The following is a 27437-nucleotide window of genomic DNA, read 5'->3' as shown; positions in this document are numbered from 1 at the left end:
TTCACCTCCCTCTCCAATGGGCAGGGTCAGTCACTCAGGTATGGTACAGCAGGGCAGGTCCAGCTGAAGGGGAGTTGCTCAGATGGGTTGTTTGTGGCATGTGCCAGGGCTGACAGGACCGGCCGGGAATCAGTGCAGGGCAGGTTTCAGTAGGCCATGCCTGTGCTGCTTGGGAGGGTGATGTTCAGCGCCCGATGCAGGTAGGCAGGAAGGAGGGGGTAGATTGTGATGTGTGGCGCTAAGATGGGTATGGGAAAGACGAGCGAGAGGAGAGAGGAACAGGAGCCAAAAACATACACAGAAGCAAAAAAGAGCGCTAAGGGAGCTTGCTATTGGAGTGGAGAGATGAGAAACTGAGAAATGGGGAAAAAAATTAAAAAAAGAAAAAAATGAATAAATTGAGAAACTGGAAGTGAAGACAAAAAGGGAATAAGAGAGAAGAAAACAAAACAAAGAAACAAAAACGAACAAACAATCGAAAAACCAAAACCAAAAACCAGGAAAAAGAAATGCCCCCAGGGATGTCCCTGTGCATCTGCGCAGAATAAGGGAGTAGCTTCCGAGCCGCAGGGTACTGCCTGGCTAGAAGGGGCTCCCAAGCCGAGAAAAGAAAAAGAAAACAAACAAACAAATCAAAACAGAACAAATCCAAGGAAACAAAGAAACAAACAAAAAAGCCCCAGAGGTTCCACCAGCATGGCAGCATGGGCCGAGAAGCAGTTTCACAGTCAAGTGGTGTTTCGCAGCCATTCAGGAAGAAGCAAAGATGGCGCACGGAGCCAGGTATTTGAGAGAAGGGAGGTGGAGGTGGTGAGAGGTAAGGAAGAAATCTAAAGAAGCAGCAAAATGCAACACCAGCAGCCAATGAAAGGCACTCAGGGAGCCAGCCAGTGCAGGCGAGTGGAATCCAGGTGACACTGGGGTGAGGCTGGTGCTTCCCGGCCAGGACACTGTGGCTGCAGGAAGCAGAGGATGCTCTCTGTTCTCAGTCAGTTTCTTATTCCATTCAGTGGAGTTCTTTATCTCTTCATTTGATGCTTAGGGTTTCAGGAATGATGTCTGACACTGTCTTCGTTTTTCTGATCTTTGCTGTGGAGGGACCGCATGGTGCTTATAGCGCCATGTTGCCCGGAAGTCCCAAATAAATCTCTCTTGCTAAAAAAAAAATATTATACATACATATGAACATATGTAAACTATATATGTGTATGTACATTTTTATGGAGTGCCTGGGTGGTGAAAATGGTTAACACACTCGGCTACTTACTGAAAGGTTGAATGTTCAAGTCCACCCAGAGGCACCTTGGAAGAAAGGCCTGGTGGTGATTTACTTCCAAGAAATCAGCCGTTGAAAACCTTATGGAGCACGGTTCTACTGTGGCACACATTGGGTCACCAGGAGTCGGAATTGACTTGATGGCAACTGGTGGGTTTTTTTTTTTTTTTTAATATACATTTATGTGTGTGTGTTTGGGGGGGGTTCTTTTTTGGGAGGGTCTCGAATGCTACATTAGAAACTCCTGAGTGGATAGAAGAGAGGAGAGATTTTTTACTTTCCATTTTGTACCTTTCCTTTCTGTTTGAATTTCTCTACTGTGCATTCATATTCCTTTTATTTTTAAAATAAGTAGGGATTATCTGAGCTGTGTGGTTTAAACTATATATTTAAATTTTTGCATAAAAACAAATTCAAAGATGTCAAAACTTTTTAAATTGTGCACTTTATTGGCCATCTACTATATGTCAATTATACCTCAATAAAGGTATAAAAATCTAATCATAATAATAAAACAGATTAAGGCTTTAACATTAAAAAACACTGATAACTACCTCAGCCACCAGTGGGAGGGCCAGTAGGGGGTCACGCCCTGAAAGCTCTGCTCTAGTCCGGGCCTGCTTGGCTTGCCAGCTGCTGCTGCTCTTCTAGGCTCTGTCCCCACCAGAGCCCCATGCTGTCTTCTGGGATGAACAGTTCTGTATCCTTGTGCCAGGCATGGCACTGCCACCACCCGCCTCTGTTGCCAGGGTGACTTTGCCAAGGACTGCAGACTCTTGCGGTTGGCCTCTTTTGAGAAGCAGAGGCTAGAGTTACCAGAAGACTGGCAGATCAGCGGATTTCTTAATTTTCAAACAAGGGGGCAGAATGTAGCTATCACAAGCTTGGGAGTTACACGTTGATCCCGGCAGTCTCCTAGGACATGCGGTAGTTGGCATGTGAGCCCCCAGGAAGGGAAGAGGTGGGTCTGGGGAGCCAGGGCAACTCTACCCAAACAGCTCCCCCCAGGCCACCAGAGCAGCCTCGTTTGCTTTTCACCACAGAGTTCTTGGCAGCTAAGGTGGAGGGCTGTAGGCGTGGCAGATCGTTTCGTGGAGGCCCTCCGGGGGCTGCTGTCAGTGAGGTGGGGAGTATGTACTGGGTTGTGGTAGACGGGAACGGATGGCTAGTTCATGGATGTCAGTTGTTACTCTTTTTCTATCAGTTACTTGCAAGAACACAAATGTTGTGCTTACCAAATTGGTGGATATACAACCAACGAGAGAGTGCGCCAAGACATTTGATGTCAGTTAGGATCTCAGGAGAACAGCAGGCTGGAGCAATGGACAACAGAAATCCCAGCAGTTCCGATGGGGGGCTGAGGGGGCTTGCATTCTCTGGAAGGAGGGAGGTGATGGTCTTGCCCAGCCTTTCAGGCTGCACCTGGGGTCTTTGGTTCTGAAGAGAGCTCAGAGAAAGATAAAAGAGTGGGGAGCATGATTTCAGATGGAAAATGGTGGGGAGAGATGAGACTGTTCTTTCAGGATGGGGGGAGGGCTTGAAAAGTTCTCTTGGGAAGAGGGGACGTCCTAGGGGCTCAGGACCTGCAGCAGGGTGGTAAAATCAGACCTGCCCTGTGGGGCCCCTGGGCATGGAGGCAGATTTTGACTCTTGGAGGGGGAACTCCCCAAAAGCCCCACCCAGGAATTAGCGCGCACGCGCGTGCACACACGCACACACACACGCACACACACGCACACACACACACACTGCTCACTGCCAGATGCAAGCAGAGGCAGTGCTGCCAAGTGGTTAATGCGTGACCCTCCCTGCAGGTCCACGTCCCCGCCTAGCCCCAGGCACAGAGTAGGGCTGCGGTGGACTGAATGGTCCGTGTGAACTATTTTAATCTCAAAAGAACAGCCTCGGCTCCAAGAGGCAAGGCGGATGGCCTCTCATGAGCTCAGACATCCCCGCCTGCATGGGGCCTTTCTTAAAGTTTTTTTTTTTTTTAATAGGCAATACATGCATGTGGCAAAAAATGCAAAGGGGGCATATATGTGTAAACAGTAAGACTTGCCCTATTCCCGGTGTCTCCTCGAAAGGCAGACAGTGTTACCCAGGTTCTTGTTTATCATTCCAGAGATGGTGAGTGTGTGTGTGTGTGTGTGTGTGTGTGTGTGTGTGTGTGTGTGTGTGTGAGAATGTCTAAGTTTGTGTGTTTTCTTTTTTATAAAAAGTTAGCTTAATATACATATAGTGCTGCACCTTTGATTAATAATGGTGATCATTTCATACAGCGCTGGACTACTTGCCAAACCCACCTAGAGGCATCTCAGAAGACAGGCCTGATAATCTGCTCCTGAAAGGTCACAGCCTTGAAAACGCTATGGAGCAGTTCTGCTCTGCACACGTGGGGTCACCATGAGTCAGAATGGACTAGAGGGCGACTAACAAGTTTTTAAAATAGCTGCATCGTATCTGTTGTATACATCTGCCTTAATTTATTATACCACCCTCTTATTGGTGGATATTTCGATGTTTTTTTGTTACTGCAGATAATGCCTCAGTAAAATGCGTGTCCATGTGCGATTTCACACAGCTATAAGGGTTTGTGGGAAATAAATTTCTGAAAGTAGAATTGCTGGGTCAAGGGTGTGTGCGTTTTAACTTTGCTAGGCCTTCCTAGAGTGCTCTCCAGTGTGAGGGGCTTGCTTTTCCATGCTTGTGCCAATTTAGTGTATTATCGACTTTTTACTTTTTTTCAGTCTTGATAAATCAAAAGTGACATCTCTCTATTTCTAATCGACAGTTCTCTTAGTATATTAAAGGTGAAGGTGAACATCTGGAGTTCTTGTTTTGTAATTAGCTGTTGACATCATTTGATAATTTCTCTAGTGGTTATTAGCCTTTTTCTTTTTTTAAAATTTTTACTTGTTGAAAATATACACAAATTGTTCTGTGCATTGGTTGCAATCCCAGCAGTGTGTCACTACTCTCCCCTTTTCCACCCCGGGTTCCCCGTGTCCATTCATCCAGTTTTCCTGTCCCTTCCTGTCTTCTCGTCTTGCCTTTGGGTAGGAGTTGCCCATCTGGTCTCGTATACTTGGTTGAACTAAGAAGCACGTTTCTCACATGTGTTAATTGTTTGTTTATAGGCCTGTCTAATCTTTGGCTGAAAAGTGGACTTCAGGAGTAGCTTCAGTTTTGAGTTGGCAGGGTATCCAGGGGCCATAGTCTCGGGGGTTCCTCCAGTCTCTGTCAGACCAGTAAGTCTGGTCTTTTTTTGTGAATTTGAATTTTGTTTTACATTTTTCTCCTGCTCTGTTTGGGACCCTCCATTACGGTCCCTGTCAGAGCCATCAGTGGTGGTAGGTGGGCACCATCTAGTTCTGGGCTCAGGCTACTGGAGGCTTGGTCTTTTTCTTAATGATTTATTTTTAAAGAGCTTTTTATTGAGGGGCAGGGTGGGGAGGAAGACCGTAAAATATTTTCCCTAAGATTGCCATTTCTCTTGTTATGATGTTTTGCTTGTTTCATATGTCTTTGGGCTTGGGGCCATTCCTTACATTTGATTAAGTGAATTTACCTCACATTTACTTAGTATGAGGACTAGGGTGGTAGTCTAGCTTTATTTGTGTATTTACTTGTTTTTTTTTTTTTTTTTGTCGCTGCTGTGGATGGGGCCTTTTGGCCTCATTTCTCTGAAAGGAGACCAGTATGGAAGGCAGGTCTCTGGTGCCCAACGGCCCTGCTTAGTGGCCCTTTGCAGAGAGGAAAGTGTTAAAAACGGCTTGGGGGCAGTGTTTGACCTCCTTTAACTTAACAAAAGGGAAGGAGGATCAAGATCTACAGGGCAAGGATGATTCTTATGAGGCAGAGGTCAGACATGCCTCCTGTCTCTGCCATCTTTACCAATTCTGACACCAATTGTCCTTCCCACGACACTCTCTACTTCTCTGCTGGATTCGATAATACATTACTGTGGCCACACAACTCACAGACAGTACTCACCATTATGGGGTTTATTAAGGAAGTAACAGTTACAATTCAGGTTCAGGAACACTCAGGATACAGTTCTTCCATCAGGACAGCCTCTTCCCAGCCTTGCTCGCAGGCACGCCTCTCCCTGGCCCTAGGCCTCTGTCCAGAGGCACTCAGCTTTCTGCCTCTGAGGACCTGGAAGCCCACCACACCGTCTCCTGCTGCCGGGTCTCACTGTCTTCAGTGTTACAGCTTGCTCGCTCTCTCTGTCTGCTGGTTCCAGGAGCTTCTCAGCGCAGGGATCCCAGGTCCAAAGGATGCGCTCAGTGGTGATGGCATCCTCATTTTCCTACCTATGGGGTGGCTCATTTCAAGCCCAGTGGGATGGCAAAAACCAAGCCCCTTTGGTGGGCCACAGTTACCCTATCGCACAGTCCTGCCCAGTTACTTGGGTGGGAGTTACAAGACCACCGTGAGAAAGGCCACACAGTAGTGATTCATCGCACCACAGAAGGTGTCAGGAACACCGTTGCAGTTTGCCTTGCTTTCCCTCAGGACAGTTCCTCTTTTCTCCTTTCAGAAGGTCCCTGGGCCACCTTTCAAACCCCCTGTGCTCCCTCCGCACTAGTGAGTCTAAGGTTCTATCAGAATCTGGGCAGAAAGGTGGAACCGAGAGCGTTTTAGGGTCAGGCTGAGGGCAGGTACTCGGAGGGTTTTATGCTGAGACTCCCAGCCACAGGGAGATGAGTCAGACCCTCTCCAAGGGCAGAACCACTGGGGATCTCACACCATAGATTTAGGGGGCTCAGAAAGACTAAGAGCTATGCAGGGCAAAGGGCACCTTGGTCCACATTGAAAAAAAAAGCAAAAACCCAAACCCATTGCCATCAAGTCGAGTCCAACTCATGGCGACCCCATGTGTGTTACAGAGTAGAATTGCTTCATAGTGTTTCCTTGTCTGTAATCTTTATGGAAACAGATGGCCAGGCCTTTCTTTCACAGTGCCACTCGGTGAATTCGAACCGCTAACTTTTTAGGTTAGCAGCTGAGAGCAAACCATTTGTGCCACCCAGGGACCTCTTTGTCCACCTTGCTGGTAGCCAGTTCCAGCCCTCTCCAAGCTCACTGGGCCATCTTCTGGTTTTCCATGTGGCTTTGTGTACAGTCACTTCTGGACTTACTGACCAAATGACCACGCCCGTAGGGCTAAGAACCAGGACGACCTGTAGGGGCCAGTGGCACCTTAAGGAAATCCTTCAGCTTCTTGAAAACCCATGCCCAGTTCCCCAAGGTAGATAGCAAAGGCAAATAGAATCTTGTGGGTGGATAGAGGCATCTAGAGCCGTGGTTCTCAAAGTGTGATCCCCAGGACCAGCAGCATCAGCACCACCTGGGAACTTGTTGGAAATGCAAATCCTGGTTCTACTAACTCAAACTCTGGGGATGGGGCCCAGCAATCTGTTTAACAAGCCCCCAGGTGATTCTTATGGTGGCTGGCTGAAGTGTGAGAGCTGTGGTCTGTGGTCTGTGGTGGTTTGGGACCCAGATGCAAGGAGGATCAGTTCACCTGAGGCCAGCAGGTGTGGTGTTTTTTTTTTTTTTTTTTTTAGGTTTTATGTATTTATACTTACATAAAAACCTTGAAAACACACAGAATTACTGATTCTTTTGTTTTTTGTTTAATTGTGCTTTAGGTGAAAGTTTACAGCTCAAGTTAATTTCTCACTCAAAAATTTACGCCCATATTGTTTTGTCACGACAGTTGCAATCCCCACAATGTGACAGTACATTCTCCCTTTCCACCCTGGGTTCCCTGTGTCCATTTGTCGAGTTCTTGTCCCTTCCTACCTTCTCATGCTGCCCATTTGGTCTCATATATATGACTGAACTAAGAAGCACACTCCTCATGTGTATTATTCTTCGTTTTATGGTCCAGTCTAATCTTTGTCTGAAGAGTGGGCTTCAGGAATGGTTTCAGTTCTGGGTTAACAGTGCATCCGGGGGCCATAGTTTTGGAGGTTCGTTCAGTCTCTGTCAGACCATTAAGTCTGGTCTTTTTACGCGAATTTGAATTCTGTTCTACATTTTTCTCCTGCTCTTTCTGGGACTCTGTGTTCCCTGTCAGGGCAGTCATCGGTGGTAGCTGGGTACCATCTAGTTCTTCTGGAGCACATATGGTTTTTTAGGAACCTACAGGTTTGTTTTCTTTTTAATAGACATTGGGTGCCTTGCAAACTGCAGCAGCAGAGTAGGCAGGTTATTTGACAGTCTCTGTGTGGCTGGTGTCATGGCAGATCTGTGTCCCTTCCAGGCAGTTTAGTTGGCATAGGACTCAGCAGAGAGGTTTGCATGAAGATGGACTTTGTGAGAGCAGGTGTCCCACAGGGCACCAGCCACCAAGGGCCCAGGCCTCTCTTACCCTTCCTGACTGATCTGCAGGCCACCGGCCCTCTCTGAGCGTCATTTGTCTCATCTACAGTACCAGAAGGTGCTGCCTCATTTGCTTTGATTCCAGACCCTGGATCAGATGAGGCTTCGTGAGGCCCCTTCTTGTTTCTAGGAACAATGATCCCATACTTTACTGGGCTCCCTGGCCCAGTAATCCAGAGATTGGAGAATGAAATGTGTAGCTTGGGGCAGGCCCATGATGGAGGCAGCTGTGGATAGCTTCGGGTCTGTAGTTTGGGCACAGATGGGCCTCTGGCTTACTCTGTTGCTAGAGGGATGGTGATAACAACCAAACCAGTTGCCATCGAGTCTATTCCAACTCATGGTGTCTCCATGTATGGCAGAATAGAACTGTGCTTCATGTTCAATGGCTGATTTTTTGGAAGTAGATTGCCAGGCCTTTCTTCCAAGGTGCCTCTGGATGGATTTGAACCTCCAGCCTTTCAGTTAGCAGCTGAACGTATTAATGATTTGCACCACCCAGGGCCTCCCAGCACAGGAGGAGAAAGACGAGGAGACCATGACCCCTGAGAATGCGGCAGTACATACTCTCCAGACCTAGAAGTGAAGCTTGGGTGAAAGTGGTTTTCAAGGAAACTACAGACTTGCCCCACGCCAAAGTGAATCCTATATAGCCTGAGGAGCACACGCCAGAAGCCTGCAGTCCCTCGCTATTTCTAGCTGGAGGCCCCAGCAGGTAGAGAGTAAACTTGGTTGCCAGAAGTAAGGCCTCATGCAACTTCTCTTCCTGCAGGGCCCGGAAGTGGTTGTTGCTCTCCCAAGAAGACCAGCCCTACGTGTCCGTGGGGGTGAGGGCAGGTGAGGGCTCCTGGACAGAGCCTGAAGGTGCTTTCCTCTTGCCTTTCAGATCCAACCATGAGCTACCCAGGCTATCCCCCACCCGCTGGTGGCTACCCCCCAGCTGCCCCAGGTAAGAGGGTCTGAGGTGGGGTTGAGGAGTGAACACAGCTCTGCTCAGAGCAGGCAATGGAGAGGGGAATAATAATCATGTTTTCTGGTAGTTTTTTCACTCCCCATCTTTCCCCACAGTGCAGCCAGGTGAGGGAGGAGAAGATGGGGTGCGGCTGGAGAAGGCGCATGGGTGCTGAAGCTAGGTGAAGCCTGGGCTTGACGCTGGTTCTGGACTGCCAGACCAGGCAGGGGCCCAGTCTTCTGCCTTAGTAGCTGATAAAAAAGCCCACTGCTGTCAAGTCGATTCCAACTCATAGTGACCCTATAGGACAGAATAGAACTGCCCCATAGGGTCTCCAAGGAGTGTCTGCTAGATTCGAACTACTGACCTTTTGGTTAGCAGCCAGGCTCTTATAGTAGCTGATAACCCACCCCAAACCCATTGCCGTTGAGTCAGTTCCGACTCATGACGACCCTATAGGACAGGGTAGAACTGCCCCATAGGGTTTCCAAAGAGCAGCTTGTGGATTCGAACTGCTGACCTTTTGGTTAGCAGCTGAATGCTTAACCACTGCGCCACCAGGGCTCCGTAGTAGCTGATAGCAGTGGGCATATGCTCTCGCTTCTGTGAGACTCAGTTTCTCCTCTGCTGCATGTCTTCGTGGATCCCTCCCCCATTGGACTGTCATTGGTATTTATGAGAGAGCATGCCGAGCCTCTGCACTGTGTCCTCTGAACCACTGTTAGGTGATGATGCCCCTTGTCACTTCTGCTACCCCATGTTCAAGGCTGTGGTGTTGCAACAGGATCCTCCTGCAGCGAGGAAATTGAGGCTTATCTCCTGGAGGCCGACGCTCAGGGTCAAACGTTACTCACAGTGGCTGCCCAGAAGTGGTGGCGGCAGATAGTGCAGTGAACCACTTGCCAGGTGGTCCAGACACGGCCCCAACATCATGCTTCTCTTCACACTGATGAGTAATCTAGCCCTGGCCACACCTGATCTTTCAGGAAGGAGATTTGCTCTCCACAGTGGGAAATACCAGGGCCCTGGGACAAGGGGGAGAAGAGGGGTCATTGCAAGGTTGGTCTTCCTGAGGGGGCCTGAGTGGCAGCTGTCCCCTCACCCCAGAAGACTTCTGGGTATCTGCAGGTCATTGGGACCCACCTTCCTCATTTAACAGGTGAAGAAACAGGCCCAGAATGGGAGGTGGCTTAGCCACTGTCACCGGCTTATTAGGCTTATCTGAACAAAGACCCTGCCCCAGATTTGCCTCAGTCCCCTCTCTTTAGTTGGAATCCTACCGCTGCCACCCTTTGTCAGCTCAGTGCGGCAGCCTTTGAGCAGCAGGAGAGGGCTGGGTACCGACTTGGAGAAGGATCTGCCCTGAGCATCCTAGAGCCCAGAGCTGAAAAGCCACACTCAGGCCCTCACGCCTTTTCCTTGCCATGAGCGGCAACGCTTGTCACCGCCAGCAGCCCCACGGTGACGACGGGGGTTGTACTACGACTCAGTGACAGCGTGAGGCTCACCGTGCACCCAGCTAATCTCTGCACAGGTCCTCATCATGGGGTTTTGAGGGAGACTAATTGTCATCACCGCTTGTCCACCCAGGAAACTGAGCCCTGAGTGGCCACGGGCCTTGCCTGGAGTACACACCTTGATCCTGCTGGTCTCAAACCTGGGGCTTTTCACTACTGTTCTGCTAAGGACGAGTAACATCTGTGCTTCCCACAATCCAGCTGGTCCCCCTCTCCATCCTCCCGTCCTGCCCCTCCCTGCCTTTTACAGAGTTGCGAGCAGACAGCCACAGTGACTGAGCCACTTGCCCTGCTCTGGGCCTGTTTCTTCACCTGTCAGATGGGAGGGTGGTCCTAGTGACCCGCCCTCTCAATACTGTTGCATTACTCCCGGATTCTCAGGCTCACCACTGTCATGTGCTCAGCACGTTATCCCCCGTCTATTCACGGGTCTGCTCTCGGAGTTGCACCTCCTGATACCCCCAAGGGTCTCGGGAGTGTTGCTGAACTTGGCCTTCCTCCCTGGAAGGAGGGAGGGGTTCCTCTTCTCCTCTGGCAGCGGGGTTGTGTTAGATTTTCCCACCCATGTGTTTTCTGGGTGGTCTGCAGAGCTGTCCCCAGGGGCTCCTCCTGACCTCCCTTCATGATGCCCGGGAGCTCGGCCCCTTTAGGGGGTCACCCAGGGGGCTAAAGGGCTTGCTGTTGTTTTCAGGTGGCGGTGCCTGGGGGGGTGCTGGCTACCCTATGCCCAGCATGCCCCCCATCGGGCTAGATAACGTGGCCAGCTACGCAGGGCAGTTCAACCAGGACTACCTCTCAGGAATGGTGAGTCCCGGTTGCTGAGGCTGCCCCTGGGGCTGGGTTTGTGTAGGGGGCAGCTACTGGCTTCCTGTGGCTTCTGAGGGGTCTGTGTGTGTTGCCCTGTGGGTGTGGGCTGTGTTGAGCTGCAAGCATCTTAGGACATGAGGGTTTTCATCAGGGAGGGCTCTGCCACCTCCTCGCTGTCCCTCTCTGGCTCTCAGTTTTCCCATCCATGAAATGAGGGGAAGGGGAACGTATTGGACTGATGGTGTCTCCGTCCCTTTCAGCCCTGGGGGGCTGGTACAGGGTAGTGCCTTCGTGGGATGTTTATTGAGACATTTCTGTATGAGCTCAGCATAGTGCTGGAATCTGTGTGAGAGGGAGGGAGGTCGGGGGGTACATGTGTGCATGTGTGTGTGTGCATGTTTGCATGTGGATGGCTATGCTGGTCAGGCTGGACTAGGGAGTGTCAGGTAGCATGGAGGATATGCTACTTGTGTTTGTGGTTTTGCTTTTAAAAGGATATATTTTATAATCTGAAAACAAATATATGCTTGATGTAAACAATGCAAACAATATACAGTCTAACGTTTGCCAGGCCCACTTCTAGGAACTGGGGACACGTGAATAAAACAAACTGGAATCCCGGCCCTGGTGCGCTTGTCATCTCATGGACAGAGGCAAATCATAACCATAAGAATTATAGACAGCGGTGGTGCTAGGGGGAAAAGAAGAGCCGAGTTAGGGGTCAGGAGTGCAGGGGGTGGGGTGGGGTAATGATTTTAAGTTGAGTGGTCAGGGTGGGCCTTGCTGAGAAGGTGTCTTAGGCTGGGTTCTCTAGAGAAGCAAAACCAATAAAGTGTATAAATATATATATAGAGAGAGATTATATCAAGAAAACAGCTCACGCGATTGTAGAGGCTAGAACGTCCCAAGTCCGTGGATCAGGGTAGAGGCCTCTCCCAAGTCACACAGCCACAGAATTGGCAAGCCCAAGATCAGAAGGTCGGAGAGCAGGGCTCCCACTCACAGGCTGTGCAGATCGACGAATCCCAGGTTCGGCAGATAAGCTGACAGCTCAAGTCCCAAGAACGGGTGATGAGATGACAGGAAGCAGCCGCAGGATCTAGACAGAGTAAAAAGCCAGAACGTCTGCTTACATACAGATTTGGGCCACACCCCAAGGAGACTCCCTTTCATCTGATTGGCTACTCACAGTATATTCAATCATGGGAGTGATTTCATTACAACACGGAGAATCATGGCCCAGCCAAGTTGACACACAATCTTAACCATCACAGAAGGTGACGCTGGCACAAAGGAAGGAGGGAGCGTGCTCCACGAGTGCTGCGGGGAAGTTGCACCAGGCAGAAGGAATGCTACGCCTGGTACACTCAGCGATCAGTTAAGAGGCCAGCGTGCCTGATGCAGACAAGGGGGGCCGAGTGAGCAATGGGGTTGGAGGTCCAGATCCTGGAGGGTGTGGGAGACCGTCGTCGGCATTTAGACTTTGACACTATGGGTGTGGTGTTGACAACGAAGGAGGTAGAAGTACAAGCGCACCTGAACCTCCCCTCCCGGAGGTCACTACGGTGAACTGGTTGGTGAGATGGTGCACCCCCAAACCTGCAGAACGGGCCCATGCACCCTGAGCTGTGAGCTCTTAACTTCCCCCAGCTGGCCTGGGATGGAAGGACCAGCGTTTGGTGAGGGAAGGCCAGCTCCCTGCTGAAGGAACCTGGCTCAGATCCAGAGAGATCAGTGTCAGAGGCCCAGCTTAACCGTTGACTGCCTGTATAGCTTTGAACAAGTGACTACCCTTCTCTGAACCCCTTTTGCCATCTGTTCAGTGGGTATTATAATACTTCCTATTTCACCAGTGGAGACACTGAGGATTGAGTTGGGTAAGGTCTGAAAAGAGCTCAGGCAGGGTGCACAGTAGGCGCTCAGGAGTGCGCTGATGGCGCTGGTGGCTGGTTTACTATGCCTGCGTGAGGCTTTTGAGAGCCTCCCACAGGGGCCAGGTGGGAAGAGCAGAGGGACAGAATACCTTGGGCCTCGTTGGGGCCTCTGGTCTCAGGCGCTGCTTCTCCCACTTTCAGGCCGCCAACATGTCGGGGACGTTTGGAGGCTCCAACGTGCCGAACCTGTACCCAGGGACCCCTGGGGGCAGCTACCCTCCAGGCCCCCCTGGGGGCTTTGGGCAGCCCCCCTCTGCCCAGCAGCCCATTCCTCCATATGGAATGTACCCGCCCCCTGGAGGAAACCCGCCCTCTGGGATGCCCTCATACCCGCCATACCCAGGGGCTCCTGTGCCAGGCCAACCCATGCCACCCCCTGGGCAGCAGCCCCCAGGGGCTTACCCTGGCCAGCCGCCGATGGCCTACCCTGGGCAGCCACCAGTGCCTCCCCCTGTGCAACAGCAGCTGGTGCCAAGCTACCCAGTGTACCCAGCGTCCGGGGCTGTCACCCCGGCTGTGCCCCCAGCCCAGGTAAGTACGAGCCCTGCGCTGCCCTTGGTCCAGAAGACAGCCCGGCATCCTCTGCCAGCAAGGCCCAGGGCTGGGAGGGAGGGCTCGGTCCTGCAGCTACAATGTTGCGTTTTCACAGAGTGTCTGCTTTGCAGAACCCCAGACCCTGGTTTGTAGTTCTTAAAACCTAAGGGAATGGCCTTGCTCTTCCAGCTTGGGCAGAGGTTCTGTGTGCGAGCTGGGTCTGGATGCCCTGTGGGCTCTTCGCACTCTGTGCTTACTTATTGCCAGGCTGTGCGTTCTGCCAGCCCCAGCTTTATGCTAGCAGCCCTTCGTTTTCAGTCCCCTTGACACGTGCGTACCCCCCGCCCCGCCCCACCATCCCGACGGGTTTTGGAGGAGTTTTAGGACTTCCTTTGGGTAGAGAAAGTTGGCAGCTCTCCCTGTCCCAGGTTGATCTTGGCTCATTTCAGAGAACAGTATGTTTGCAGAGCCCAGACTTTGTTGTCATGGTTATATGGCCCAGTCAGCCCGGTGCGGGCTGTGGTATGTATATGCCTGCTATTTTTAGATAGAGGATCCCCTTCCTCCCCACCCACCACCCACGTAGTGCCCCACCCCTGCCCTGCTCACCACCCTCTCTCCCTGCCAGCCTCCCTCATCTTTGCTCTGAGCTTATTTCCTTAACTGTGTGATAACCAGTTCATATTAGCCACAAGAAGATGACCTGCTGGGAGACAGGTTAGCTTGGCAAGTTCACACTTGCTGGGTGGTGCAGCTATAGGCGCTAGGAGGAAGGCTAGCAGCCAGCTGGTTGTGGAATGCAGAGAACAATGCTTGGAAGCCAGGGCTAGTCCAAGAGGGAGTTAGTCTGTGTTAAGGGTCAGGGCTGCCATGTCCCATTGTGAGTTTGCATACCTGGGGTGGGGCTGCATCCACCTGGAGGGGATGCTTTTTTTCTAATTTGCACAAAGATGCTATGTTGGCTAGCCAGGCCCTTTTAGGAGGACCTTGAGGTGTGCTCACAGGACGGCAGAGAGGGGCCTGGGAGGCCGCAGCCCCTGCTCCTGAGGCCTGCCTGTAGTGAGGAAGCCACGCTGCAGTCCTTGTAGGGCTGGGGGAGGACTCGGCTGGGGGCAGGTTTTCAGAGTCAGGACTAGCTCCAGTGGGGCTCCTAGTCATGGGCAGATGCTTCAGTCCCCAAACCCGAGGACAGATACAGCTAAGTCAGGCTGACTCCGCACTGCTGACGGGGGGCCCCTTCAGGTACCCCGACTCTTGGAGAAAGAATGGTTCCCAGAGTCTGGGGTGAACAGTCCCTTGTCGTCTCACCTGTGTCTGCTTATCCGAGTAGTTTGGGAACCGAGGCACCATCGCAGATGCTCCTGGCTTTGACCCCTTGCGAGATGCTGAGGTCCTGCGGAAGGCCATGAAAGGCTTTGGTGAGAGACCCAGGGGGCTGAAATTCTCCTGTCCCCATCACCAGGCAGTTACATGTGGCTCTGTGGGCTGGGGTAGCTGGCAGAGGCAAACCTGGTCCCAGTGGCCATAGAAGAAAAGGTGACCGTGGGGGTGGCAGTTGGGGTACCCAGGAGGATTAGAGGACCCAAGCCAGGAAAGTCTGCAGCTGACGAGCATCTTGTGACCCCAGCCCTGCCCACTCCCACCCCTTCTTCCTCCAGGGACTGACGAGCAGGCCATCATCGACTGCTTGGGGAGTCGCTCCAACAAGCAGCGGCAGCAGATCCTCCTGTCCTTCAAGACCGCGTATGGGAAGGTGAGCGGGCTGTGCCAGGCCATGTTCTGGGGGTCACCTCAGTGCAGCCCCACTCTTGCTGCCACCAGCCAGTGGCCTCCCAGCTGCTGGTGGTTTTAGAATTGAAGGCTGCCCTGAGGAAGAAGTCCCAGAGCCCATGTCGTACTAAGGCTGGGTGAAAGAAGTGCCAGGAGATCTGGGTTCTAGCCCTGGCTCTGCCACAACTCGCCAAGACCACAGACAAGTCATTCCCCACCCAGCCCACCTGCCACCCTGTGTCCCCACCTAGCAAACCAGCCTTCTTCACAACTACCCTGGGAGGCTTAGCGGATATAAGAGTTTTGAAGGAAAAGGCTTTAAATACTGAACAAATGCAAGGATGGGGGGGTGGGCACATTTTGATCTTTTGGGTTTTTTGAATCTTAGGAAAGTAAAAATTGGATGAGTATTGGATAGGTTAGTGCTGTAGCCCACTGCTTCTCAGACTTTGATGTGCCACGGACCCACTGAGCATCTTGTTCAAATGCAGACTCGGAGTCAGCAGGTATGGGAAGGGGCCTGAGATTTGGCTTTTCTTCAAGGCCCCCAGATGTTGCTGTTGCTGCTGGTCCTCGGGCTGTTCTTCCAGCAGCTAGGATCTGAGATGTTGTTCTGTTTAAGCATCTTCTGTGGGTTCTCAAAATATGTTTTGTTTCTTTAATATCCAATCAGGATTTGATCAAAGATCTGAAATCTGAACTGTCAGGAAACTTTGAGAAGACAATCCTGGCTATGATGAAGACTCCGATCCTCTTTGATGTGTATGAGATAAAGGAGGCTATAAAGGTGTGTACGTGTGTGTATGTGTGTGTCTGTCTGTCTGTTTGTTCATATGTGTAGGCACAGAGCCCAGAGGACTATGTGGCAGCTGAGTTGGAGTCCAGGTGCTGTGGACAGTTTAACTTTTGGTAATTTCCTCAAGAAGCATCTAAGTCTTTTGGTGGGGGTTGGGGTTGTCGAGGAAGCTAGTGATATGATAAAGAGAGAGGGGTATGAGACTGAAGTTGACATCATTCTCACTCATTGGAGCTCCGTTATTACCAAATAACAAACACGTTTGTGGAGCATAAGCGACACAAGAGAGAGGAATCAGTTGGGAGAATACAGAAGTGCTGCCCAGCATCGAGAGGGCCTGGGCCCGGGATGTGAATGGCAGGGACCTGGGCATGATTTCTCCTCATGGGGAAGCTCGTCTTGGCTTCTTCCTGAGAGCCCACTTCATTCTTCTGTTGGCTTTTGTGCTGCTCCTTCATGTCTACCTGGCGGGGCATGCCTGTCAACCTCTGTTTACGCTCAGATCCAGCCACAGAAGAGACCACCCGTCCCTCCACCAGATTCCAGGTAGAGGGCAGATTGGCTCAGCTTGGGCTCCCTCTCTCCCTCCAGCCCAATCAGTTAGGACCAGAGGGAGGGCCATACATATTCCAGGCAGTCCCTGTGGCTCCCGAGACACATAGCAGGTGTCCCACAGAATGGGGGGGAATCCTTGTGAATAGAGCAGGTCACCCAGAAGGAATCTGATAGTTACTCCGAGGCTGATAGGTGCGGTGACCTTTCCGGCCCCCAAGAGAAGCCGAGAATGCAATGTGGTGGTCTGGCAGGGAGAAGCACATCTTCATGCTTTCTTCTGGGGGAGGTCAGGAGGCAACCTGGGAGGCCCCAGGAGGTGGCCCACAGCCGGGGGAGAGCAGGAGAGGGCATCTGCCCAGCCCCCGCCTCCAGCCATCTCAGGCAGTGGTATTTGTGGGGTGCTGGAAACAGCAGAGGCCAGGGGACAGCTGTCACTAACTAGCTGTGTGTCCTTGAGCTTCTAGAAGTGGGAACCGGTGGGTCACCTCTTCCATGCCGTGGTGAGCGCTGACTAAGGTGACCAGTGGAAGCTGTCAGCTCTGAGCCGGTTAACAGCAGTGGGAGTGGTGATGGCACTGAGCTAGCACTGTCGGGGGCTTTCTGCGGGCAGGCACTGCTCCGAGTGTTCCCTCAGCTCACCCTCAGGCTTCCCTGAGGTAGGGACTAGGATCACCCCAACGAGGTACAGAGAGGTTAAGTAACATGCCCAAGGTCACACAACTTGTAAGTAGCAGAACCACAGTTCACATCGACATGAAAGCCTGGCTGCTGGCCTCGTCCTCTGCCTTCTTGCTGTCCCTGGCATTGTCATCCCTTCTGTCCTCATTGTTGTTGGCTTTTCCTAGTTGTCTGTAGACACTCCATAGTCCACTCTGTTATTGTAGTTAGTTGCCCTGTAGTCTATTCTGACTCATGGCAACCCCATGTGTGCAGAGCAGAACTGCTCCATAGGGTTTTCAAGGCTGTGACCTTTCAGGAGCAGATTATCAGGCCTGTCTTCTGAGACACCCCTGGGTAAGTTTGAACCACCAACCTTTCGGCTAGTAGTCGAACATATAACCGTCAGTGCCACCTGGGAACTGTACTGTCTGATCTCTGTTGGGTTAAACCCATTTTCTCAGTTGTTTCTCATCTCAGTCATGGGCTGAATTTGGAATAAAACAGCCCTGGGTCCCCATCCCAAGTTGACTGTGGACTGTGTGGCCTTGGACGAATTGCTGCTCCTCTGACTCTGTTTCCTCATGGGTGATCCCTGATTGTCACCCGTGTTGCTGTCGTGCTCTGGCGCCTGCCTGGCCTGGGCCGTGGAGGGAGTCCGGGCAGCAGCAGGAGGGGCGGGACTGTGCTGGGGCCGCTGTTGCTGGGTGTGATGCCCCGAGGGATAGAGCAGTGGCCTGGCACCTGCTATCTTTCCTGGGTGCTGCTAGGGAGGCTGTAAACATGTGGTTGATTGTGTTCTCTGCTCCTACAGGGGGCTGGCACCGACGAAGCCTGTCTAATTGAGATCCTGGCGTCCCGCAGCAATGAGCACATCCGGGAGATGAGTAGAGCCTACAAAGCAGGTGAGGCAGCTCCTAGGCCTCCCAGGTGCTGTGCTGTGCAGGTCCCTCTGCTTTTGGGGCCCTGGGCCACACCCCTTCCTGGCATTCTTATCACCCATTTCCTGCCACCCCAGTACATTGGGTTTTGACCCAAGGCCCAGGCCTGCCTGGTGTTTATACATGGGGCAGGGGATTTGGGGTAGGGAGGGCTGGGAAAACCTCTTGGGTGTGGTTTGGGCCAAGCCCTCCAGCGGTAGGTCAACCTGGAGATCACAGACTCCTCTGGACAACTGCCCTCCCATGCCCACTGTGGACTGTGTCTGCACTGGGCAGGCAGCTCCATCAAGGGGCTGCAGGGTGGTCCTTCCCTGTGTCTCTCCCACTCAGAATTCAAAAAGACCCTGGAGGAGGCCATTCGGAGCGACACGTCAGGGCACTTCCAGCGGCTCCTCATCTCACTCTCTCAGGTGTCTCTCCCACCTCAGGGCCTGGGCTCAGAGAGGGAGCAGTGGGCCCAGAGCGGCGAGCAGTGGGCCCAGAGCGGCGAGCAGTGGGCCCAGAGCAGGGAGCAGTGGGCCCAGAGCGGCGAGCAGTGGGCCCAGAGCGGCGAGCAGTGGGCCCAGAGCGGCGAGCAGTGGGCCCAGAGCGGGGAGCACTGGGCCCAGAGCGGCGAGCGGTGGGCCCAGAGCGGGGAGCGGTGGGCCCAGAGCGGCGAGCGGTGGGCTCAGCGGCGAGCAGTGGGCTCAGAGCGGCGAGCAGTGGGTTCAGAGCGGGGAGCAGTGGGCTCAGAGCGGCGAGCAGTGGGCTCAGAGCGGGGAGCAGTGGGCTCAGAGCGGCGAGCAGTGAGCAGTGGGCTCAGAGCGGGGAGCAGTGGGCTCAGAGCGGGGAGCAGTGGGCTCAGAGTGGGGAGGGGCCTTGAGCAATGAGGAAAGGGAGTGTGGGGGCAGCCACGTAGCTCCGGGAAGTGGGCCTGACCATGCAACCTGCATCCTTTCAGGGAAACCGGGATGAGAGCACAAATGTGGACTTGTCACTCGTCCAAAGAGATGTCCAGGTGAGTGACGGCACAGCCAGGCACCCCACCCAGACTTCCTCAGCCAGACGGTGCACCCGCTTTCTCGATGCTCAGGGGAGGTGCTCTGGGATGGCAAGAGCAGTGGTTATGGAGAGGGTTCAGGATGCTGTGAACGTCAGCTCTGCTGCTTGTCAACTGTGTGACCTTGAGCGAGTCACCCACCCTCTCTGCGCCTCAGTGTCTCCATTTATAGGAGGAAACTTGTCAGATGCTGAGTATTTCAGCAGTTGCTTGAGCAAGTTGTGGATGTGTGACTTCATGTGGGACCCCATGCATGCTTTCACTGTGTGTACTGGTATATACCAGGCTGTTTGCAGGGGGGCACACTTTGCAATTGCCTGTTAAGCTTTTGGAGGTTTGAGCCCAGAAACCAGCTGCCACATGAGTGGTGCAACCTGAGAATTCTGCCCTTGTCCCCAGCCTGGTATGAGTTGCAGACAAGAGGGGGAAAGACCCTCTGCCTTTTCCTGTCTTTGTCTAGGCATCTGGGCTCGGCTCCTCTCTGGAGGAGTTTGGGTTTCTTCCTAATGAATTGAGACCATAGTGTTCCGGCTGGAGATACCCATGGTGTCCTTGTGGGATGGAGCTGGGCATACCTAAGGCTCCAGCATACCCCCACCCCCACATTGCTCCTGCCATTGCATAAGTGCCAGTGGCCTCGTGTCATCTGTCATGTGTTAGGTTGGAGAAGGACCACGAGGAATGCCCCGTTAGGGCTGGGAGAGAGGACTCTTCTAGTCGTTTTGCTTTCCAGATGAGGAAACTAAAGCTCAGAGGGCAGTGGCCTGCCTAGAGTCCCACGACAAGTTGGTAGCAGAGCTGGCACTCGGACCCAGGCCTCTCCTCCCATTTCTTCCCTGCGTCACTCTCCCTTGGGCAGGTTATGGCTGTTCCTTCCCTGACCTGGGCCCCCAGTCATACCTTGGCTCTCGGATCCAGAGTCCTTTCCCAGCCTCAGGATCCTGTGTCACCCCTTGAGGGGATGTGTGGAGGGCATCTGGTTTGGCCCAGTAATGTTAAACAGCGGGGCCTCAGCAAACAGCTCCCGTGCTGGATGCTGCCTTCCCTCGCCTCCCCTCTACCTGCAGGGCTGGAGGCTGTCTGCTGAGCTTTCCTGGGCAACCTGAACCAGGTGTGGGGGGCAGGGCCCTCACTACATGTCTGTCTGCCTCTCTGTCCAGGAGCTGTACGCGGCTGGAGAGAATCGCCTGGGAACAGATGAGTCCAAGTTCAATGCAGTTCTGTGCTCTCGGAGCCGGGCCCATCTGGTGGCAGGTAAGGCAGTCCTGGGCCTCCCTGGGGCCAGTTAGATGAGGGCAGATAAGGCATTGTGGGGAAACGAAGCTTGCTGAGAACATTGGACATGTCTGCTCTGCATTGGAGCTTTTGCTTCCTCAGAACAGCCCTCTGGTGGTGATTTAAAAAGATGCTGTTGGGTTTCCTGAGTTTCTCCAAGCATCCTGTTCTGGAGGAAGCAAAGGAGGAGGTGAGAGAGGTGGTAGGCTCCTGTGGGCTGGTATCTGTACACTAGAATGTGGAAGGCATAGTTGGGAGAACCCCCGGGAGCACCCAGTCTGATGTTATCCAAAGTGTGGCATAAGAAAGAATTATAATAATAATACTAGAAGTCCTTGGATGGTGGTGCAAATGGTTAAGGTGCTTGGCTGCTAACCGAAAGGTTGGTGATTGAGTCCACTCAGAGGCACCTCAGAAGAAAGGCGTGGCGATTTGCTGAAAAATCAGCCACTGAAAACCCTCTGGAGCACATTTTCTACTCTGATACACGTGGGGTTGTCATGAGTCAGAATTTTTTTTAACATTTATTTACTTATTCAGTCATTCACCAAGTATAAATCACCTCCCAAGTGGGCCAGGCCATGTGGGAGGTGCTGGGGAAGCAGCAGGGAGCAGCTGGCTCCTAGCAGATTGAGAAAGACAAGACTGACGCATGAATGATAGAGAAGGAGTTGGGGGGGTTGTGCAAGGGGCTTGAGAAGAAAAGGAGACTGCTCTGGAGTGGGGGAGGGCCCTGGAGAGGATGAGGTGGGATCGGGTAAGAGGCTGAGCAGGGTGCAGCGTGGGGGGCGTTGTCTTGTTTGGGCACAGGGTTTGGAGGGCTGGGCCGGCGCCTTTGGGGGTCGAGGGGCACGGGGAGTCAAGTGGAAGAGGCAGTGTCATGGATTGAATCGTGTCCCCCAAAAAATGTGTGTATCAGTTTGGCTAGGCCATGATTCCCAGTGTTGTGTGGTTGTCCTCCATTTTGTGATTGTAATTTTACATTAAAGAGGATTAGGGTGGGATTGTAACACCACCCTAACCCAGGTCACATCCCTGATCCAATGTAAAGGGAGTTTCCCGGGGGTCTGACCTGTAGCACCCTTAATCTCTTGTAAGAGAGAAAAGGAAAGGGAAGCAAGTGGAGAGTTGGGAACCTCATACCACCCAGAAAGCAGTTCTGGGAGCGGAGTGCGTCCTTTGGACCTGAGGTTCCTGCGCTGGGATGCTCCCAGACCAAGGGAAGACTGATGCTTCACAAGGACCTTTCTCCAGAGCGGAAAGAGAGAGAAAGCCTTCTCCTGGAGCTGATGCCCTGAATTTGGACTTATAGTCTACTGGACTGTGAGAGAATAAACTTCTCTTTGTTAAAGCCATCCACTTGTGGTATTTCTGTTATAGCAGTACTAGATGACTGAGACAGGCGGGCTCCGGGAAGGGGAGCTGGTGCTTCCAGTCTCTGGGGTAGAGACCTCCTCACCATCTGTCTCTTCTTCTGTTTCCTGTTAGTTTTTAACGAATACCAGCGGATGACAGGTCGGGACATTGAGAAGAGCATCTGCCGGGAGATGTCCGGGGACCTGGAGCAGGGCATGCTGGCCGTGGGTAGGTGTTTTGGGCCTGCCTCACCCCCTGCCCGCAGGGGCTGCGCTCAGCTTCCCCTGCAGGCCAGGTGCTCTCTGGGGTGAGCACATGTTTGTAAGTTTTCAGGGTCTCACCATCCTCCAGCACTGGGGTGGTACAGTGAAAGAGCCACAGGGTCCCATGTGGCCAGGTCCAGCAGCTGCTTGGGGGGGAGTCGTACCCCTTCCGCGACCACTGCGGAGTCAAACAGGCCCTCGCTGTCCCAGAGGCATCCTGTTTGTTTGCAGGCTCTGTTCTAGGGACAGGAGCTGCAGTGTGGGTATTCATGGAACAGCATCCAGCTTCTCTCCCGGAGGAAGATGACTCCAATCCTGTCAAGTTTCCTGTAAAAATACGCCCCTGCAGGCAGTTGTCAGATGGTTGTGATGGAAACACGTGGAAAGATTTTTACTTGCAGCAGCAAAACAGAGCGTGCTCGGGAGAGCTGGCCCAGCTCCCAGGATGGGAGGGTGCCCCTGGCAGTGCCCATACCCTCTAAAGCAGTGCCTGACAGGCTCCTGGTTGACCCACGCTAAGGGGTTGGGGCCCCACCTATGGCCCTCACAGCCCCTCTTTATACCTGTCGGGAAAAATGAGTTTTCCTATTTTTGCTTTGTGTTTCTTGGAGCTTTTTGGGTGGGACACATGTCAATGCTCCTCATTTCCTTGCATGCTCCTCATGGTAGGCATTGAAGCCTGCTGGCAGAGAACTCTGGGGAGACCTTCGTTCCACTTGGCACTGCTCTCTTTGAGGATCATTGCATCTCCACTCGCCCCCTCCCCGCCTGAGTTGTGACGTGGTCCGTCCCTCCTTACCATCCATGTTTCCTCCCTGCACAGCTCCAAGCATCATTTAAACCCCCAACCCGTCTGCTTTTCAACTCTTCCACCATGTTGGTCGCCAGGGAAGAGGTTGCATGTTTTAATTCCAAAGAGCTGGAGTTGGGATAGTGAGCCTGGAGTGGGTAGGGGAGACGGATGCAGTGATGAGTTTGACATCTCGGTCTCTTAAGAGGACGTTTGTATGCTCCATGCTCCCTGGGACTGAGAATTTTCTGTAGATCTATTTATCCTGTGTTTCTCTTTTCTAGTGAAATGTCTGAAGAATATGCCAGCTTTTTTTGCCGAAAGGCTCAACAGGGCCATGAGGGTATGTAATGCTCATGTGCAGAAGGCCTGGGGATGGAAAAGGGGAGTCTCAGCCCACCTGGGGCTGGGGCTGAGGGTAGGAGGCACTGGGAAACCACACCTCCAGCCGAGAGGCCTGACAGCCCAGGGGGCAGGGAATGAGGCACCCTCTGTCCCCCTGCTCTGGGAGGTATGGGAGGGGCCAGAGCGCCAGGGCAGAAGGCAGGCGAGGAGGACTGTTGTTCATGCCCTGGATGGCCTCTCCTTAGGGAGCAGGAACAAAGGACCGGACCCTGATCCGCATCATGGTGTCTCGCAGTGAGATTGATCTTCTGGACATCAGAGCAGAGTACAAGAGGATGTACGGCAAGTCGCTGTACCATGACATCTCGGTATGGGCCTCGGGGCTGCCCCTGTTGTCTCACTGCCTGTGGCCTCCCTGGCCACTCCACTGTCCCCCTTTATCTCTCCCTTCTCCCACCTTCCGCGGTCCAGGGCCTCTCTGCCACACACTGGAATCTTGTCTATGGACCTCAAGTTGGTTCTCTTCAACTTTTCACTTGTTCATCCACTTGCCCCCAAACAGATTTAAGTTCCTTGAGGGCAGGGTGGATCTTACACTCTGCTCTTGACCCACCCTGCATCCCTCACCACTCTGTGAACAGCTAGCAGACCTCCCCCACCTTGGCTGGTGCCGGACTTCAGAATCCCGGCCACCTATGGCTCCATGTCCGTCAGTGAGACTCACATCCCAGGGGCCCTGGAGCTCAGTGCTGGCTCACTGATGCTGCTGCTTCCCGTCACGTCACAGTGGAGGCAGCATAGGAAGGCACTTTAGAACGTGGGCTCTGGGGTCACCCCACTTGGAGTCCAGTTCTGCCTTCTCTACCTGCCAACTATGTGCTCTCAAGCAGCTTCCTTGAACCTCCCTGACCCCAGTTCCATCATCTTTAAAATGGGGATAATAATAGTTCCTCCTTATGGATGTTGTGAGTATTGAATGAGGCCGTCCCTGTAACATGTATTGTGTCATGTATGTTGTTAGCCCCCCTGGAGTTGGCTCCGAGTCATGGCAACCCCATGCACAATGGGATCAGACTGTTGTGATCCATAGAGTTTTTGTTGGCTGATTCTTCCGAAGTAGATGATCAGGCCTTTCTTCCTAGTCCATCTTAGTCTGGAAGCTCCACTGAAACCCGTTCATCATCAAGGGGACACGCAAGCCTCCAGTGCCAGATGGATGGTGGCTGAACGTGGGGTGCATTGGCCGGGAATTGAAACCAGGTCTCCCACGTGGAAGGCGAGAATTCTACCGCTGAACCACCACTGCCCCTGTGATATATATATCACTAGCGTTTGACGCTGGGCAAGTCACTTAGAGAAGTTCGTTTCCATTACTCTGGCCTAAAAATGATGCTGCTAATAGCAGAGAATTGGTGACTGTTTCCAGAGCATCCCTGGTTTGTCAGTGGGCTGTGGGCACTGGGAAGAAGCCACAGGCTTTGCTTTCCCAGAGGGGACATCAGTGTGAACTGGGACACCTGGGTCATGATGGTTCCTGCCATTGATGGTCATATAATAGTCGATTATAGTTCCTGAGCGGGATACAACGTTGCACTGTGGCATCATCCTAATGTAGCTTAGCACACACACAATGAGAGAAGACCAGTCTTGGTTAGCTCTGAGTAATTCTTTGGCTTTGATTTTTAGTGTTCATCCGTCTTTCAAAAAGTACAGCTCTTTATGGTCCATGCCACCTGTGACACTGAGTGCACCAGCCTGTCACCCACTGTAGGGCCAGGGTAGTGGGAAATTTCCCTGGCAATGGGGCCTGCCTCTCTGTAAGGGTACTCAGAACCAAAGAAAATCAGGAGCCGGGAAGTCAAAAGTGGCCTTCCTTAATTGCTGTATTCCTTGTTTCCATGGCCAGGGAGACACTTCGGGGGATTACCGGAAGATTCTGCTGAAGATCTGTGGTGGCAACGACTGACCAGGGCCTGGTGGTCACTTCTGCCCACCTGCCAGCAACAGAAGGCCAAAGAATGTCTGTTTCTACCACCACCAGAAAGTAGCCCCTGAGGTGTCTCAGCGTGGACCATCCAGAGAGCCTTGGCCCCTGTCCTATACCCACCCCTCCTGACCCATGTATTGTGCTGAAGGACCTGGGTTGGTTTAGAACTCTCAGGAAGCATTTTCCCTCCCCACCCTCACAGCCTCCTGCTAAAGTAGATGTTCTATTTCCTGTCTCATGTGATCATTTCCTTTTGCTTGTGGCTAAGACTCTTGGCTTCATTTTAGTCATGTAATTTTATATTTTTATTTGGAGACATATTTTTTTTCAGTCATTGCCAGACAGACACACACGAGTCTGTTGGCTGCATACATACACACTTCTGGTGAGAGAGATTGGGTGGGGGAGTGCTGTGTCCTCACTGGGGAGTGAAAAAGAGGACCTTTACGGGTAATCTTTGCATCTGGTGAGTATGTGTCATGAGTTTTGTTATTGCCAAACTCACTCCTTTTTAGAGAAAAAGAAAAAAAAAAAAAAAGACCAGGGAGTCAACTGTTCCATCTTCCATGTAAAGCCACAAGGAGGAAGCCAGTTCCCTGCCAGTGACAGGGCTCCTTGTATTTTGGAATGTGCCTTTAACCTTAATGCCTGTAGCCAAAAGCTGTTTCCAAATTAAAGCCAGCCAGGTCTGGAATATTCTAGAATTTTTTCCTGGTGCCAGCTTGTTTTCTTCTGCTTCGTGATCCCGCCCTGTGGCTCAGGAATTCCAGCTTATTAGCCAATGAAAATTCCTGTAACTTTTAAGTAAAGTTTGTGCTCAGGAACCCTGAACATAAGCTCATTTACAGGGACTTGAGTTGTAAGGACAAGAGGAGGGGGGGTTCCTGAAGTCTGTGGTGGGTGCCCAGACACTGAAAAGCCACGAGGATCTTGGTCCACTGTGGGTGCAGTGAAGTCCCCTTAGGGTGAGGTCGGAACAGTGTGGTCCTTCATCTAGTTCCTGAAGAAGGGTGTGGGTGGGGGCGGGAGTGCAGCTCAGCGCTGCTCCTGGGGGCCAGAGAATAGGGTGGGAACAACCCAGAGAGGCACAAGACCTGTGCCTTCCCTTGGGGAGCCTCTGGCCTGAAAGGCTTCTCCCTAGCTTATGGTCTCTAGCAGGCCCTTCGTTGTGGTGTTGATGGTATGGTTGTGGTGTTTAGAGAAGGGTTGTCCAGAAGAGGCAGTTTCTAGAAACCACTGTGTCATGTCCAGAAGCCAGAGCTTGCTTTACTGGTCAGGTCCCTTTCTGGTCCGTCCATGGCCTCCTTTGTTGGAAAGTTTAGAAAAGAGAGAATCCAAAGAGACTAGGGTGGAAGATCAAGCCTGCCAAGGACTCCAGAGAGTGGCTTGTCTGCAGAGTAGACATTTGCTTGGGGATACCGCCTGACTCTCACTGCCCTAGCATAGTGAGAGAAGTAACACCCAAGGGGCATGTGGCAGCCATGAGCTAGGCACTACCCTGGTCTACCTAGACCTGCCTTCCTGAGCCAGGGAGGCTGGCGTGGGTAGTGGGATCACTGGACCCCATCCTATAGCTTTGCCTCAGTTTCCGCTCCCAGAGCCACTTGAGCTAGTGCTCTTCTGCCCAGAAACCCCTCGAGTAGGGCAGGCCCCTCGCTCTTAGTTGCTGGGTGGGACCTGCCCAAGTGGGATGAACTACTTGGCATTGCACAACTTGCCATGAACTTAGGGTGACCCTGGTGGCCTGAGCTGTGCCAGGGCCTAGATCCATCCTGCTCTGATGTGACTGAAGGTTCTATGACATTACTTTGCCTGGTTGTCTACATCAGAGGTATCCAGCAGGCAGTATGTAGCCTGCAGATGCATTTACTTTGGTCCCCAAAGTGTTTCTTTAGAATGTTGGATTTGTTGCCAACATTTCAACATTGGGAGAGTTCATATTTTAAAAATTCTGGAATTCTGGCTTCTCTTGAAAAATCAATCTAGCAGCAGTAGGCCTGCATTCGTATGTGAGAGGAACTGCTGGAGCCATGTTGTAGCTGCCCCTTTAGACGAAGTATGTACTTTCCATTTTGCCACAGGCCCCACCACTCCCTATTGTTTTACACCAAACCCATGTTATCTGTTTGGCCTGCAGGACTTTGACTTTGAGGCTCCTGGTCTACACACTTGGTGACCACCACAGTGTTGGTTCTCTCTGCCTTCTTGTTCATCTGGCTTCCCTCCTGGCCATGACCACAAGAGCCAACT

The 27437-nt window shown here is 52.4% G+C and overlaps 1 protein-coding gene across 3 annotated transcripts in view; it reads left to right on the top strand.

Moving 5' to 3' along the window:
* The window catches only part of ANXA11 (annexin A11), a 62830-nt gene extending 37102 nt beyond the window's left edge, over nt 1–25728 (top strand). Inside the window, exons 2-16 of one of the 3 annotated variants that reach the window (XM_023737649.1) lie at nt 8172–8384; nt 8556–8618; nt 10830–10942; nt 13021–13410; nt 14744–14831; nt 15072–15166; nt 15857–15970; nt 18006–18096; nt 18463–18542; nt 19073–19129; nt 20332–20425; nt 21935–22030; nt 23140–23198; nt 23446–23568; nt 25107–25728. In XM_023737649.1, coding sequence (XP_023593417.1) covers nt 8564–8618; nt 10830–10942; nt 13021–13410; nt 14744–14831; nt 15072–15166; nt 15857–15970; nt 18006–18096; nt 18463–18542; nt 19073–19129; nt 20332–20425; nt 21935–22030; nt 23140–23198; nt 23446–23568; nt 25107–25166 — 1515 coding nt within the window. In that variant the 5' untranslated portion in view covers nt 8172–8384; nt 8556–8563 and the 3' untranslated portion in view covers nt 25167–25728. Of the gene's footprint in view, nt 1–7344; nt 8385–8555; nt 8619–10829; nt 10943–13020; nt 13411–14743; nt 14832–15071; nt 15167–15856; nt 15971–18005; nt 18097–18462; nt 18543–19072; nt 19130–20331; nt 20426–21934; nt 22031–23139; nt 23199–23445; nt 23569–25106 lie in introns of those variants that run through there. The other 2 variants (XM_004383159.3, XM_023737648.1) reach the window with 2 other exon arrangements.
* The last annotated feature ends 1709 nt before the right edge of the window (nt 25729–27437 follow it).

The sequence above is a fragment of the Trichechus manatus genome, unplaced genomic scaffold (genome assembly GCF_000243295.1).
Source record: "Trichechus manatus latirostris isolate Lorelei unplaced genomic scaffold, TriManLat1.0 scaffold00106, whole genome shotgun sequence".
Classification (NCBI taxonomy): domain Eukaryota; kingdom Metazoa; phylum Chordata; class Mammalia; order Sirenia; family Trichechidae; genus Trichechus; species Trichechus manatus.
The sequence above is the reverse complement of the archived record's forward strand: the minus strand, read 5'-3'. Positions and strand labels throughout refer to the sequence as shown.